Genomic DNA, 12805 nt, shown 5'->3' on the forward strand with positions numbered 1-12805 from the left:
GGTACTTTCATGCATTTACATTTTCAGAATATGCCCTCAAAAAAAAATCCTTATGGTGGACCTTAGATATTGAAGACACAGTACATAACAGACACAAAGGAAGGTACCAGCTTCCTAAAGCTGTCCTATCACCAGAGGCTTTGGGTAATTGTCAGCCTGTCTTGTGTTTTTCTAAGACAAATGAAAAAGTATCCCTAAAAAGTGTAGAAAGTAGAAGAGAACAGTGGCATCCAGTAGTATATATTTTCTGGAATGAACACCTATAACTGTATTTTCATTTTTAAAAATATAAGCCACTCCCTTCATTAAACTATAGGAAAACTGTTAAGGGCTTTGATAGTAATCTATGTATTTCCTTTTCCTTTTTTTTTTTTTTTGAATATTTTATTTATTTGACACAGAGAGATACAGCTAGAGAGAGAACACAAGCAGGGGGAGTGGAAGAGGGAAAAGCAGGCTTCCTGCTGAGCAGAGAGCCCGATGTGGGTCTCGATCCCAGGACGCTGGGATCGTGACCTGAGCAGAAGGCAGTTGCTTAATGGCTGAGCCTCCCAGGCACCCCTAATCTACGTATTTCTTAGTATTATGAGTTTGTCATCACAAGCCCTTTCAAGGTCAAAAAAAAAGAACAAGACCCCTACAAGGCTGTGAAATAGTAACGAGTCAAGTTAATGTGAGAATACGGTAAGTATTTTTAATGATGTCTCAAGAGCAAAACTTGAAATCATTTATGGTATAGAAATCCCACTTTGGTAGAGCATATGAAAGCTTTTAGGTGTTATTTTCTAGTAAACTCTGCTTCATCTCCAGATAAATGTCCAGTTAGGTAATCCCCATTTAGGAAATCAAACACAAGAGCCGTCCGGGGTGCGCGGCCACATTTACACTGTCCTTGTGGAACTATCGTCATCCGTCTACTTCCCGAGTTTCAAAAGGCACATGATCCCCCCAAAAGTCCAAGTACTCTCCTAGAAGCTGTGCTCCACACAGACACCCCACCTCCAAACTCCACAAATGCAATCAACGGTTGCAGATCAATCAACAAGTCCAAAACCTACAGCCTACAGGGTCTGTTCTCACTCTTCCAAATACTTAAGAGATTAAGACATAAAAAGTGTAACTCGTGTCTTCTATTGTAGATGTTTAAGAGAAGACAAGAAAGAGGTTGTCATATGATATATTGCAAAATTTTAATGCTTTTATCCAAACGTAGCTTTCCAAGTCCCGTGGTACAACAATAGTCATTTTTGTCAGAGAAAAAGTGCAATATTGCAAAAGCTACAACATTAACTTTTTCGGTTTAGGGTAACCAGAGCGCTCTGTTCTGTAGCCCCACCAGGCCTGCTTGCTGCTGACATCTGGATCTGGTTAACTTTCTCCTACAATCTGCAGCACTGTCCTGGAGTTTTTCCAGAAATTCTCTACATTCTAAATCCATCCCGTATATCCCACACACCCAACGTCCCATGCTGTTAGGCTCATTAACCACAAAACCTCGAAGGGAGATGTTTAAACTAGGATTAAAACTCAGAAAAGCAAAACCCCACGTAGGCAGGGTTCAGGGGACGGTCCCCATTTGTCCCGGCCTCAACAGTGATGCTGAATGGCCCTTGTACATCGGGGCAGGCATACAAAAGCAGGGGCACCAAGAAAGCCGTATTAATATCCTTTACAAGGTACACTACGGCTGTGCTTCTTTGTAGCTGTGAAACACCAAGAAAAACTGAGTTATCATCTTTAAAAGGGTGTTAAATACCCATTGTGTGCAGGATTCTTGTACAGAATAATGCGAATGGGCCCTCACTAGGAGGTAGTTATTACTCTAGTAGGTGTGACCATACTCATTTCAACATCCCTCGAGTCTCTAAACAACTCATCTGCCTCCTTGGCAAACAGAAGCAGCCGTGTAGATGATTTTTTAAAATCCTGTCCAAAGATCTGCATAGAGAAAGGCAATATAGATCATCTAGAACTTGCATGAATGTTGGAGGACTCTTCCTTCCCTGGTTTCTAGTAGAGACAAAGAGTAATGCTGCCCTAATTCCCCATGACACTCCACGGTTATCTCAATAACGTGTTAGATAAAACAGGTTAGATATTTTCAAATTACCTTCCAAAATTCAAGAAGCATTTTTCTCCTGGCACACCTTTAGTAGGCTGGTGGGGGAGATGACACCTCCACCATCCTATGTGATCACGTATTTTCTTGTTTTGTTTTTTAATGTATTTATTTAAGTCATCTCCACACCCAGCGTGGGGCTTGAACTCCAAGACCTGGAGATCAAGAGTCACGCCCTGTACTGACTGAGCCAGCTGGTCCTCAAGTTGTTTTGTTTTTTCTTTTGTTTTGTTTTGAGAGAGAGAGAGAGCAGACAGAGAGAGCAAGCATAGCAGGACTGTAGCAGAGGGAGAGGGAGAAGCAGGCTCCCTGCCCACCAGGGAGCCCAACACGAGGCTCAAACCCAGGACCCCAAGATCATGACCTAAGTCAAAGGCAGACGCTCAACTGACTGAGTCACCCAGATGCCTCCTACTGTCCAGCTTGTAAGCTAAAGTATTGCTCCTGTGATGTGAGGTTAAGATGTCAAGGAAGACCCAGAGTGTATGAGAATATGCCATCATTTCACAGTAAGTTTTGCTACCCTCATTTCACTGGTCTGGGGGTGGGGGGTTGTGCAGGAAGGAGGAGTAATAGTCCTGTAAGTGACAGCATTTCCTTACTTTCAGGAAAGGAAACTCGCTCCTAAGTACAAGAATATTATCAGTCTGATCACTTCCTGTTCACTGTGAAATTTAAATGCTCCACGCATAACGTAACACTGAAGAGGACTAGATTTCATATTATTTAGATGAGTAATCTGCTATTTAATTAGTAATTAATGCCATTTTAATTTAAAAAAATTTTTTTAAAAGATTTTGTTTGACAGAGATCCTAAGTAGGTGGGGTCAGGGGGGTAGAGAGCAAGCAGGCTCCCCGCTGAGCAGAGAGCCAGGTGCAGGGCTCCATCCCAGGACTCTGGGATCACAACCTGAGCTGAAGGAAGAGGCTTAACCCACTGACCCACCCAGGCACCCCTACTTAATGCCATTTTTAAAAGCTTTTCTTGCTTTTCAAGATTCTGACCAACTAAAGACCAGTCACTGTAAATCTTTCTTATCAGGATAACTTACAGAGGGGGGAAAAGATGACAGCTCAAACTCCCTTGGTCCACAACAAAATGGTTATTGGCTGTTACAGTTTTGGAGGTAGGAATTTATGTGCACTTTATTACTAGGGAAAGTACCAAATTTTGTCCATTCTCCACAACAGCACTGTAACAGGAACTCAGAAAGCAACGGATCTACTTAACTTGAAGTTGCCTTAAAAATGACATCATCCAGGGGCACCTGGGTGGCTCCGTGGGTTAAGCCTCTGCCTTCGGCTCAGGTCATTATTTCAGGGTCCCAGGGATCAGCCCCCGCATTGGGCTCTCTGCTCAGCAGGGAGCCTGCTTCCCTCTCTCTCTCTGCCTGCCTGTGATCTCTATCAAATAAATATATACATTTTTTTTTTTAAATGACACCATCCTTCTAACCGTTTCCATTCATCCATTGGGATGATTTTTTTTTTCCATTGGGATGATTTGAACCAATTTTTGAAAGCCCTCCAAATACCCCAAGTTCCGTACCTCTTTAACTACTTTGAAAAAGTGACACCTATCTCGTAAGAAACTCAACACCTGACAAATCAGGCAGTGAATATAATAAAGGTCATGCTATACACAAAAAGCACCCAGAAGAAAAGTTATAATCCTAGAAGGCCCACCCCTAGCCGTGGCACCCCCCACAAACCACACTACCAGGCAGCCTCTCTCACGTTTGGCATGGCTGTTTCATTCAGAGAAAAAGAAATGATCTGGAAAAAATGAAACGTTTTGGTTTTAATCTATTTTATTTTGTACAGTCTATTAAATAATAGATTCTAGGTGTCTCGTAAACATTGTTGCTATACAAATGGTATGTGGCTTATGGCATTAACTCGAGGAAGGAATTCTAAGGAAATCTCAAAGTAAACAAGCTAATCTATAGGAAGTGAGGGGTATTTTTAGTTTTGCTGAACTTTCACATTCATTTAAAATTGCACAGAAGAACCAGGCTTCACAGAAACCATTATATTGAGAAAAATGTGAAGTTTAGAAATCCTACACAGCATTTTTAAGAAAAGGTGTAGATTTGATGAGCAGTGATCTCAAACAATTAGAAAAGAGCAGGTCTTAGAAATCTAAATTAGCCAATGGGCGCTTGTGCTGGAGTGGTAAAAAGGAGAGAAGAGAAAACAGGCAAGTTCCTAAGGAGTCAGTCCACACACAGCACACATGCATCAACGATCAAATATCAAGTTAGAAGAGCTGTGAGGGCTTTTGACAAATCTGATATATATAACTCATTTGCTAGACATATGAATTAAATATTATAATTCATACTTACAGCCAAATTTTTAGAATGCGTTTTTTAAAAAACATACATTTTTACTATTAGTGCTTCAATCCTGTTACCCGCTGGCCATCAACTTTACACTATGTATTTGCTAAAACCACCATTTAAACCAGAGCTAACATTTTAGGCCCCTAAATCGCCAAGTGCACTTTCACTGAAAGTTTCCTATTAATAAGCAGGCCATATCCTAATTTCGCAAAGACAGGAATTTACTTCTTTAGGACTACAACCAGGGATTAGGCTTTCACAACCTAGCTTCAAATTCACCCCAATCTAACACCTATCTCTTCAGTTGGCTATTCTTCTGCCCTCCCCCCACCAAGCTCCCCCCAATACATTCAAGGTCTCCCCTAAAGAAAACGATGGGCGTGTTGAGTTCTCACGGAGCCCAAGAGAGAATGCTCTTCTGGCTGGAAAGTCAGCCAACACAGGAATGAATGCCCCATCAGTGTGTCCCCGGCCAAGGACCTCGAAAGGTCTCTGCCCCCAAATGCGGGGTGGAGGGAGGGAAGCCTTTACTCCACCTGCCACGGAGGCGGAGCACAACCAGCCGGCCGCCGCCTTACCTGTGATGGTGAGGATTCCCAGCATATTTAACCGCACACCTGCAGACGGCAGGAACAGCCGGTGCTCGCCCTCCTGCGGGCGCTGGGCTGAAGCAGCACCGGGTCTCGCCAGCCCCGCGCAGGCGGGCTGAGAGATCAGAGAGGAGTGCGCGCCGAGCCACCCCGGGAGGATGAGGGAGAATTTAAAGGGACTTCGGAGCCGCGGCAAAAAGGGACGGAGGATGCATTTCCACGGCTAATTATAGGAGGGCCCGCCCCCGCCCCGGAGCCCCGCCCCCGGAGCCCGCCCCCCGCCCGGAGCCCCGCCCCCGCGCACCGGGACCTGGCACCGCGTCCGGGTCATGTGTTTCATTTTACAGGAGAGGAGCCCGCCCTGGAGCTGGTGTCCGGGAATGGTCAGTGGGGCTCCGCAGGGTCCCAGGGAGGGGTTCAGCGTGGCTGGGGTGAAGAACCCGAGTCAGCAACATTTTATCTGAGCCGTTACTTCATTCCTGGCGCCGATTTACTCGGGCGTCCTCACTCTTTAGCACGACTTGAAGCAAATAACGGCCCAGATATTACAAGTCTACGACCATTTTTTTTTTTTTAAACGGCGTTTTGTAGCCTTGTTTGTGCAAAGGCTGACCAGGTGCCAAACACGGCTCGCATTTAGCAGCGACAGTATTTTTACATTTCCACCGCCCGTAGGACACACGGGCCCTGAGCTGGGGGATGGCAACTGGTCTCCTCCCTTGTCCCTTGAGAAGGGTGTTCGAAGGCCACCGTTGTGTCTCCCACGCTCAATCAACCCAAGGCAACTTGTAAAAAGCCCGAAGACTGGGGCAGCGGGTTTGTTTGTTGTTGTCTTTATGGTACCCGTTAACTAAATATTTAGATCAAACGAGGCCCTATTCCGCAATACAGACACTGCCATATTCAAGCGCACGGCATGGAGGTCAGAACCCACATCAAGCACTCATAACATCTCAGGCAGCCTCGGATCTCAAATGCTTTCTTCCCGAAACCTTAGAATGGTCCGTAGGAAGACACAGAGGAACTGATACACCGGTCTTGCAATTTCGACGTGCTTGTGTCATTGTTCTGCAAGGGAAAGTGCACCGAGCCCCCCCGCCCCCCGCTTCCTTTCCTGTTCATCCTCGTCCTGTTTATCACTTCATGCCTTGCCTGCTTCACCCCATTGCCACGGCCTCTTCCCCTAAGCAAACAAAAGAAAGGTTTTAGGACTGCTCTTCCCTTCAGACGGAGAAGCTCAGATCTTACTCATTACTGCTTAGGGGAGCAGAGAGCCTTGGGCTGGACCAGAGTGGGCGCAGTGAAGAGAAGGGTGGGGCAGAAGCATCAAAAAAAAAAAAAAAAAAGCCAGCCCGGGGATGCCGGCGGACACCTAGTTGCCTCTTCTGGCCACCAGGAGGTGCAACGCACCAGGGTTGGGCCCAACTGGGCGAGGTTAAGAAAGCAATGTCCCTAGTGATAAGACCGTGTTACAAAAATCCACCTCAGCCTCTTTGTTGACCCGGCTTCCCTCTTTTTTATTCCAGAGGACATCCAGCCAGGCCGTATGTGTCCCCAGGGAACGGAATGATAAGCTCCCTCTCCTGCCGCCTGTGATATGATACCCAGAGCAAGCCGCATCCTAACCTTTCATCTTCCCTCGAGGGCCCTTAATTGGGGTTCACAAATTACCTCAATTACAGAGTCTGGTGTGTGTCAAATACTGCTGGTGGAATGGTCCCCCTCTGTAATCCACGCATGCACACTAAGCAGTCCAGACCACTCTGAAGCTCTCCCCTCCCCCAACACAGGCACTTAGCTCCCGGAGCTGGGGAGTCCTGGCTGAACAGATCCTGGATGAACAAGCCTCTGGAGGCTGCACAGGTGGTCTACATTAAATGACTGGTCTATAGCCTTCCCAAGCAACAGCCCCAACAGTGTGTCCCCAGATACAGCCACACCCCTCCCCTGAACTGTCCCAGGAACAGCACCCCCCCACACACACCTCAGGGATCTGGGATCTCAGTTTCGCCTCATTTCTCAGCACCAGCTGCTGGGGACAGCACATGGCCATCATCTGGTGTGCCCTTTGAAATACACCTGTTCCACCTATAGGCACATCTGTCAATTCTGACCTTGCTTAACAGTGCCTACCTGCTCCTTTCCTTCCCATAAGCCCAAGATCTAACAAATCACAGGCAACAGCTACTCCACTGGGCTGAACTGGAAGACACATCCCTAGTTACCAATTTAAGGCCCCAAATAACATCCACAAAGATAAACGTATTGCTGTGTAATTCTGTTACACCTTTTCTTTTTAGGACACTGGTAACAACACTGACACTGGGATTCCTAAAGTGGTTAAAAGCACAAGGCAGAGCAAGAGAGCATCTGGTGGCAAGTTGCTGACTCTCTCAGCAGACAAGCAAGGACAGGGCGTGACACGGTGGCGGCCTCTGTGGGTCTGCATTTTACAAAGCAAAGTCACTCAACCATGTGAAAGCAGAGGTGGCGCTCAGACCCAAGGGTCAATATACAATGCAGGAAACTTTCTTTTGCTGTTATGTTCTGATTACATTAAAACTGTAGAGAAAGAAATCATCACCCAAAGCCAAAATTATGGGAAAAATGTTTAACCATATCCCAAATAGGTAGCGGACAGCAAAGGTGTTTTTCCTGAATCTTCATGGTTCATTGAACAGGTATTTGCCACGTTCTTGCTCTGTGTTAATTACACTGTACGTCCGGGGATACACTCGGTTATTATCCTTTGGCCTTGGGGAGCTCATCCAGCGGTAGACCCATCTGGAGGCCAACATGGGCACACTCCAGTGTAGCTCACTGCACATACCACGTGAGCTGGCTGCAGAAAGGGTGAGATGCGTGAAGGGGACAGCAGAAGGCAGTCCACGCAGGAGCAGCATGGGCAAAGAAGAAGAACATGACATTTAGCGAATTATGAGGGAGTTCTGTCGACCTACAAGCTCAGAGCACCTGGCGAGAGACCAGGGGAAGGGAGGGGAAGGTAACAGAGATGGTAACTGAAGTGAGAACGAGAAATACTGTATTTGAGGCTTATGAATTTGAGTGACAGCTTAATGGCTTTCTAACACATAAAACCCTATTAAAAGGCGGGCAAAGGATCTAAGTAGACACTGCTCTAAAGTACATACACAAATGGCCAATGAGCACATGAAAAGATCCTCTGCATCATCCATCATTAGGAAAATGCCTCTCCAGACCACAATGAGGTACCAATCCACGCCCACTAGGATGGCTACCATCAAAAAGATGGGAGAGTAACACGGACTTGAGAAATGAGAAGCTTCATCCATGGTTAGCAGAGATGTAAAATGGTGCAGCTGCTTTGGAAAACAGTCGGGCAACTCCTCAAAATGTTAAACACAGAGCTACTGTATGACCCGGCAATTCTACCCCTAGATATATAGCCAGGAGAAATGAAAACATGCATCCATGAAAAAATTTGTACAGGAATGCTGATAGCAGTATTCATTAATCACAGTAGCCCAAAACTAGAAGCAACCCTGATATCCATCAACTGATACACAGAAAACAAAATTAGGGATACCTGCAAAGGAGAAGGCTACTCAGTAATAAAAAGGATTAAATATGCAGGTTATCTCTTTTTTTTTAAGATTTTATTTATTTATTTGACAGACAGATATCACAAGTAGGCAGAGAGGCAGGCAGGGGGTGGGGGAAAGCAGGCTCCCACCTGAGCAGAGAGCCCGAAGCGGGGTTTGATCCCAGGACCCTGGGATCATGACCCGAGCCAAAGGCAGAGGCTTTAACTCACTGAGCCACCCAGGTGCCCCTAAATATGCATGTTCTAACGTGGATGAACAATGAAAACATTGCTAAGCAAAAGAAACTCATCACCCAAGAGCATACTGAACATACCAAAATATTTTTGTTTTTAGTTTTTAATAATTTTATTTTTTATAAACATTATAATGAATTATTAGCCCCAGGGGTACAGGTCTGTGAATCGCCAGGTTTACATACTTCACAGCACTCACCATAGCACATACCCTCCCCAGTGTCCATAACCCCACCCCCCTCTCCCTACCCACCCCCAGGGCCCTCCTCAGTTTGTTTTGAGATTAAGAGTCTCTTATGTGGGCCGAGGAGATCGGGAGGTCTCTTATGGTTTGTCTCCCTCCCGATCCCGATCCCGTCTTGAGAGAGAGGAGTGGGAAGCCCAGGGAGAAGAAGAGAGAATCTCAAGCAGACTTGGGGCTTGATCTCATGACCCTAAGATCTCCACTTGAGCTGAGACACGCTTAACTGACTGCACCACCAGGCACCCCTTGAAATATTTAATCCCATTTAAATGAAATGTCCACAAAAAGCGGTTGCCTAGAACCAGAGAGGTGGGGAGAGCAGGACTGAGTGAGAACAGGTTTCGGGGTTCTTTAGGAGAGATCAAAATGTCCCTAACTGCCTGCCTCCAAGTGGGACTGAGCATTAAAGCCACACATGAGAACCGGAGCAATCGGAGACGGCCACCAAACCCAGGCCCCCACACTCCATGTCACTGCCTTTCCAAAGCAGCATTCCCTTGCAGGAAAAGCAACCAAAATACCAACAAGGTCTCTTCCTCTGACAGGAAGAGGGCCGGTGAAATCTAAGCGAGCATCTTCACCACCGTGACTCCTTTACAAAGCTTCAAGGGATGCCTGGGCAGCTCAGTGGGTGTCTGTCTGCCTTCAGCTCAAGACATGATCTCAGGGTCCTGGGATCGAGCCCTGGATGGAGTCCCACACTGCACTCCCCGCTCAGCAGGGAATCTGCTTCTTCCTTTCCCTCTGCCCTGCTCCTGCACACTTTCTCTCTCTCAAATCAAATCTTTAAATATATTTATATATATTTTAAAAAAGCTTCCAAGATAAACTCAGAGTGAGCTCAAAGCTGCTGGAAGAGATGACATAGACATGGTCTTTTTTTTTTTTAAATTTTATTTATTTGTTTGACAGACAGAGATCACAAGTAGGCAGAGAGGCAGGCAGAGAGAGAGAGAGGAGGAAGCAGGCTCCCCGCTGAGCAGAGAGCCCGATGCGGGGCTCGATCCCAGGACCCTGGGACCACGACCTGAACCGGAGGCACAGGCTTTAACCCACTGAGCCACCCAGGTGCCCCCATAGACATGGTCTTGATGAGGCAAGCATCAGGTGCAGGATGGGTGTTCTGGTCTCCGCCCTTATACCGCAAACCCTGACAAATACCAGCTAATCGAATTTTACGGTCCGGTTGAACTGGACATGTTTATACAGACACGGTTACTCTGACTCAAAATCCTCAAGACAAATAATGTGAGTGGTTCCTCAAAGGGACTGTGGTGATACCACAGAAAGGCTTGAAGGAGATTTTTAAATGACTTCACAATCCAGTTTATTTTTTTTTTTTATTTTTTTTTTTTTTTTTAAAGATTTTATTTATTTATTTGACAGAGAGAAATCACAAGTAGATGGAGAGGCAGGCAGAGAGAGAGAGAGGGAAGCAGGCTCCCTGCTGAGCAGAGAGCCCGATGCGGGACTTGATCCCAGGACCCTGAGATCATGACCTGAGCTGAAGGCAGCGGCTTAACCCACTGAGCCACCCAGGCGCCCCCACAATCCAGTTTAAAACAAAGCAAGGAAAAATGTAAATACTCAATACAGATGATAAAAGTGACGTAATTTAAGAATTATTTCGCCCCACATTGAGTCCATATTGGAACATTCCTTGATTTGTCGATTCTGTTTCTGCGAAATACACCCAGTGAGAGGCAGAGGTTTATGTGTGAGAACATTTACTGCTTGGGGTGGACCATGTTTGAAGAGCCTAAGTGTTCCACTAGTAGGAAGGGGGGATATTTGGCAAAATCATCATAACAAATAACAAGGAAAATGGCTACACTTATACAGAAGTCCACACCTTTGTTCAGGGTGAAAAGCATGATACAAACTATATATTGAATCTAACCACAATTCTGCTTTTTAAAAATGCATATATGGTACATAATAAGGCTGAGGAAGAAGGCCCAGAAAGAAAAATAACAAAAGCCAAACATAGTGGAATTACAGGGAATCTCAGTATCTTCCTATTCTTTATTTTAAAGTGGGCGCCACGCCTCACAGGATTTGAACTCCCAATCCTGAGGCCAAGACCTGGGCTGAGATCAAGACTTAGACACTTTACTAACTGAGTCACCCACGTGTCCCAATATTTTCCTACATTTTACACATCTTCCACAACATTGTTACTTCTATGGTCAGAACATGAGCACATTGGCCAGCTGGCTTTGGGGTGGACGGATGGTGTCCAGCACTACCAGACCTCGAACCCCAGAGCGACGCCTCTGATGTGCTATGTGACTGCACAGTGGTCCAAGATACCATGATCTTCAACTCTCCAATTACTGGAACACAGAGATTGGAAAAGTGCAAGGAGACTAAAGTTTAAATATAATCTTTTAAGAATTAGGAAATTTTTAAAAACTTCCAAATCTGGCGGGCGCCTGGGTGGCTCAGTGGGTTGGGCTGCTGCCTTCGGCTCAGGTCATGATCTCAGGGTCCTGGGATCGAGTCCCACATCGGGCTGCCTGCTCAGCAGGGAGCCTGCTTCCTCCTCTCTCTCTCTGCCTGCCTCTCTGCCTACTTTGCCTACTTGTGATCTCTCTCTGTCAAATAGATAAATAAAATCTTAAAAAAAAAAAAGAAAAAGAAAAAAAAACTTCCGAATCTGGTGAGCTACATGAATAAAAAAGAGGAATCAATTCTTTCCTGAGAGCCTTGTGTTCAAATCATCCACTCATCTCAGGTCTGAACACTCCTGTCTTTGATGTTGTCAAAAGGATTCTAGGGGCGCCTGGGTGGCTCAGTGGGTTAAAGCCTCTGCTTTCAGCTCAGGTCATGATCCCAGGGTCCTGGAATCAAGCCCCGCATCAGGCTCTCTGCTCAGCGGAGAACCGGCTTCCCCCCACCCCGCCTGCCTCTCTGCGTACTGTGATCTGTCAAATAAATGAAAAATTTAAAAAAGGGGGGGGGGGACCTGAAGTCTGAAAAGCTAGCTTCTAGTCCTGACTGTTGGCTTTATGGCACACGGCGAAATATTAGAATGCTGTCTCTGTAGTTCAACTAATGGAGAATAAATATATGACCCACAGTAATGTTATGCTGAGATGTAAATGAAAGTTAACACTATCACTACTGAGTATATTCTAGAAGGAGAGTAAATATTAGCTATTAGCTCACTTAAAACCATGCCCTTTTAGGGCACCTGGCTGGCTCAGTGGCTTTGGTTCAGGTCATGATCTCAGGGTCCTGGGATCGAGTCCCGCATCAGGCTCTCTGCTCAGCAGGGAGCCTGCTTCCCCCTCTTTCTGTGCCTGGCTCTCTGTCTGTCAAATAAACAAATAAAATCTTTAAAAACAACAACAACAACAACCATGCCCTTTTCTTTTCCTTTTTTTAAGATTTTATTTATTTATTTGACAGAGATCAAAAGCAGGCAGAGAGGCAGGCGGAGGGCGGGGAAGCAGGCTCCCCACTGAGCAGAGAGCACGATGCAGGGCTCGATCCCAGGACCCTGGAATCATGACCTGAGCTGAAGGCAGAGGCTTCAACCCACTGAGCCACCCAGGCACATCCTCAACGGGAGGAAAGCTGGTTTCCTTCCTGATGGGGACGCTCTGTGTGCCTGATGCAGACAGAAGATACCCAGTACATACACTGATATAGTACATGTGTCTATCTGAATATTATGGGAGG

At 46.0% G+C, this 12805-nt stretch overlaps 1 protein-coding gene across 2 annotated transcripts in view; it reads right to left on the reverse strand.

The window, feature by feature from the left end:
* The window catches only part of AKAP12 (A-kinase anchoring protein 12), a 100660-nt gene that overhangs the window by 19049 nt on the left and 68806 nt on the right, over nucleotides 1-12805 (reverse strand). Inside the window, exon 1 of one of the 2 annotated variants that reach the window (XM_059176778.1) lies at nucleotides 5043-5268. The exons of the other annotated variant lie outside the window; for it this stretch is intronic. Coding sequence (XP_059032761.1) covers nucleotides 5043-5067 — 25 coding nt within the window. The 5' untranslated portion in view covers nucleotides 5068-5268. Of the gene's footprint in view, nucleotides 1-5042; nucleotides 5269-12805 lie in introns of those variants that run through there. 2 annotated transcript variants of the gene reach the window in all.

This window comes from Mustela lutreola, chromosome 6, assembly GCF_030435805.1.
Source record: "Mustela lutreola isolate mMusLut2 chromosome 6, mMusLut2.pri, whole genome shotgun sequence".
Lineage (NCBI taxonomy): Eukaryota > Metazoa > Chordata > Mammalia > Carnivora > Mustelidae > Mustela > Mustela lutreola.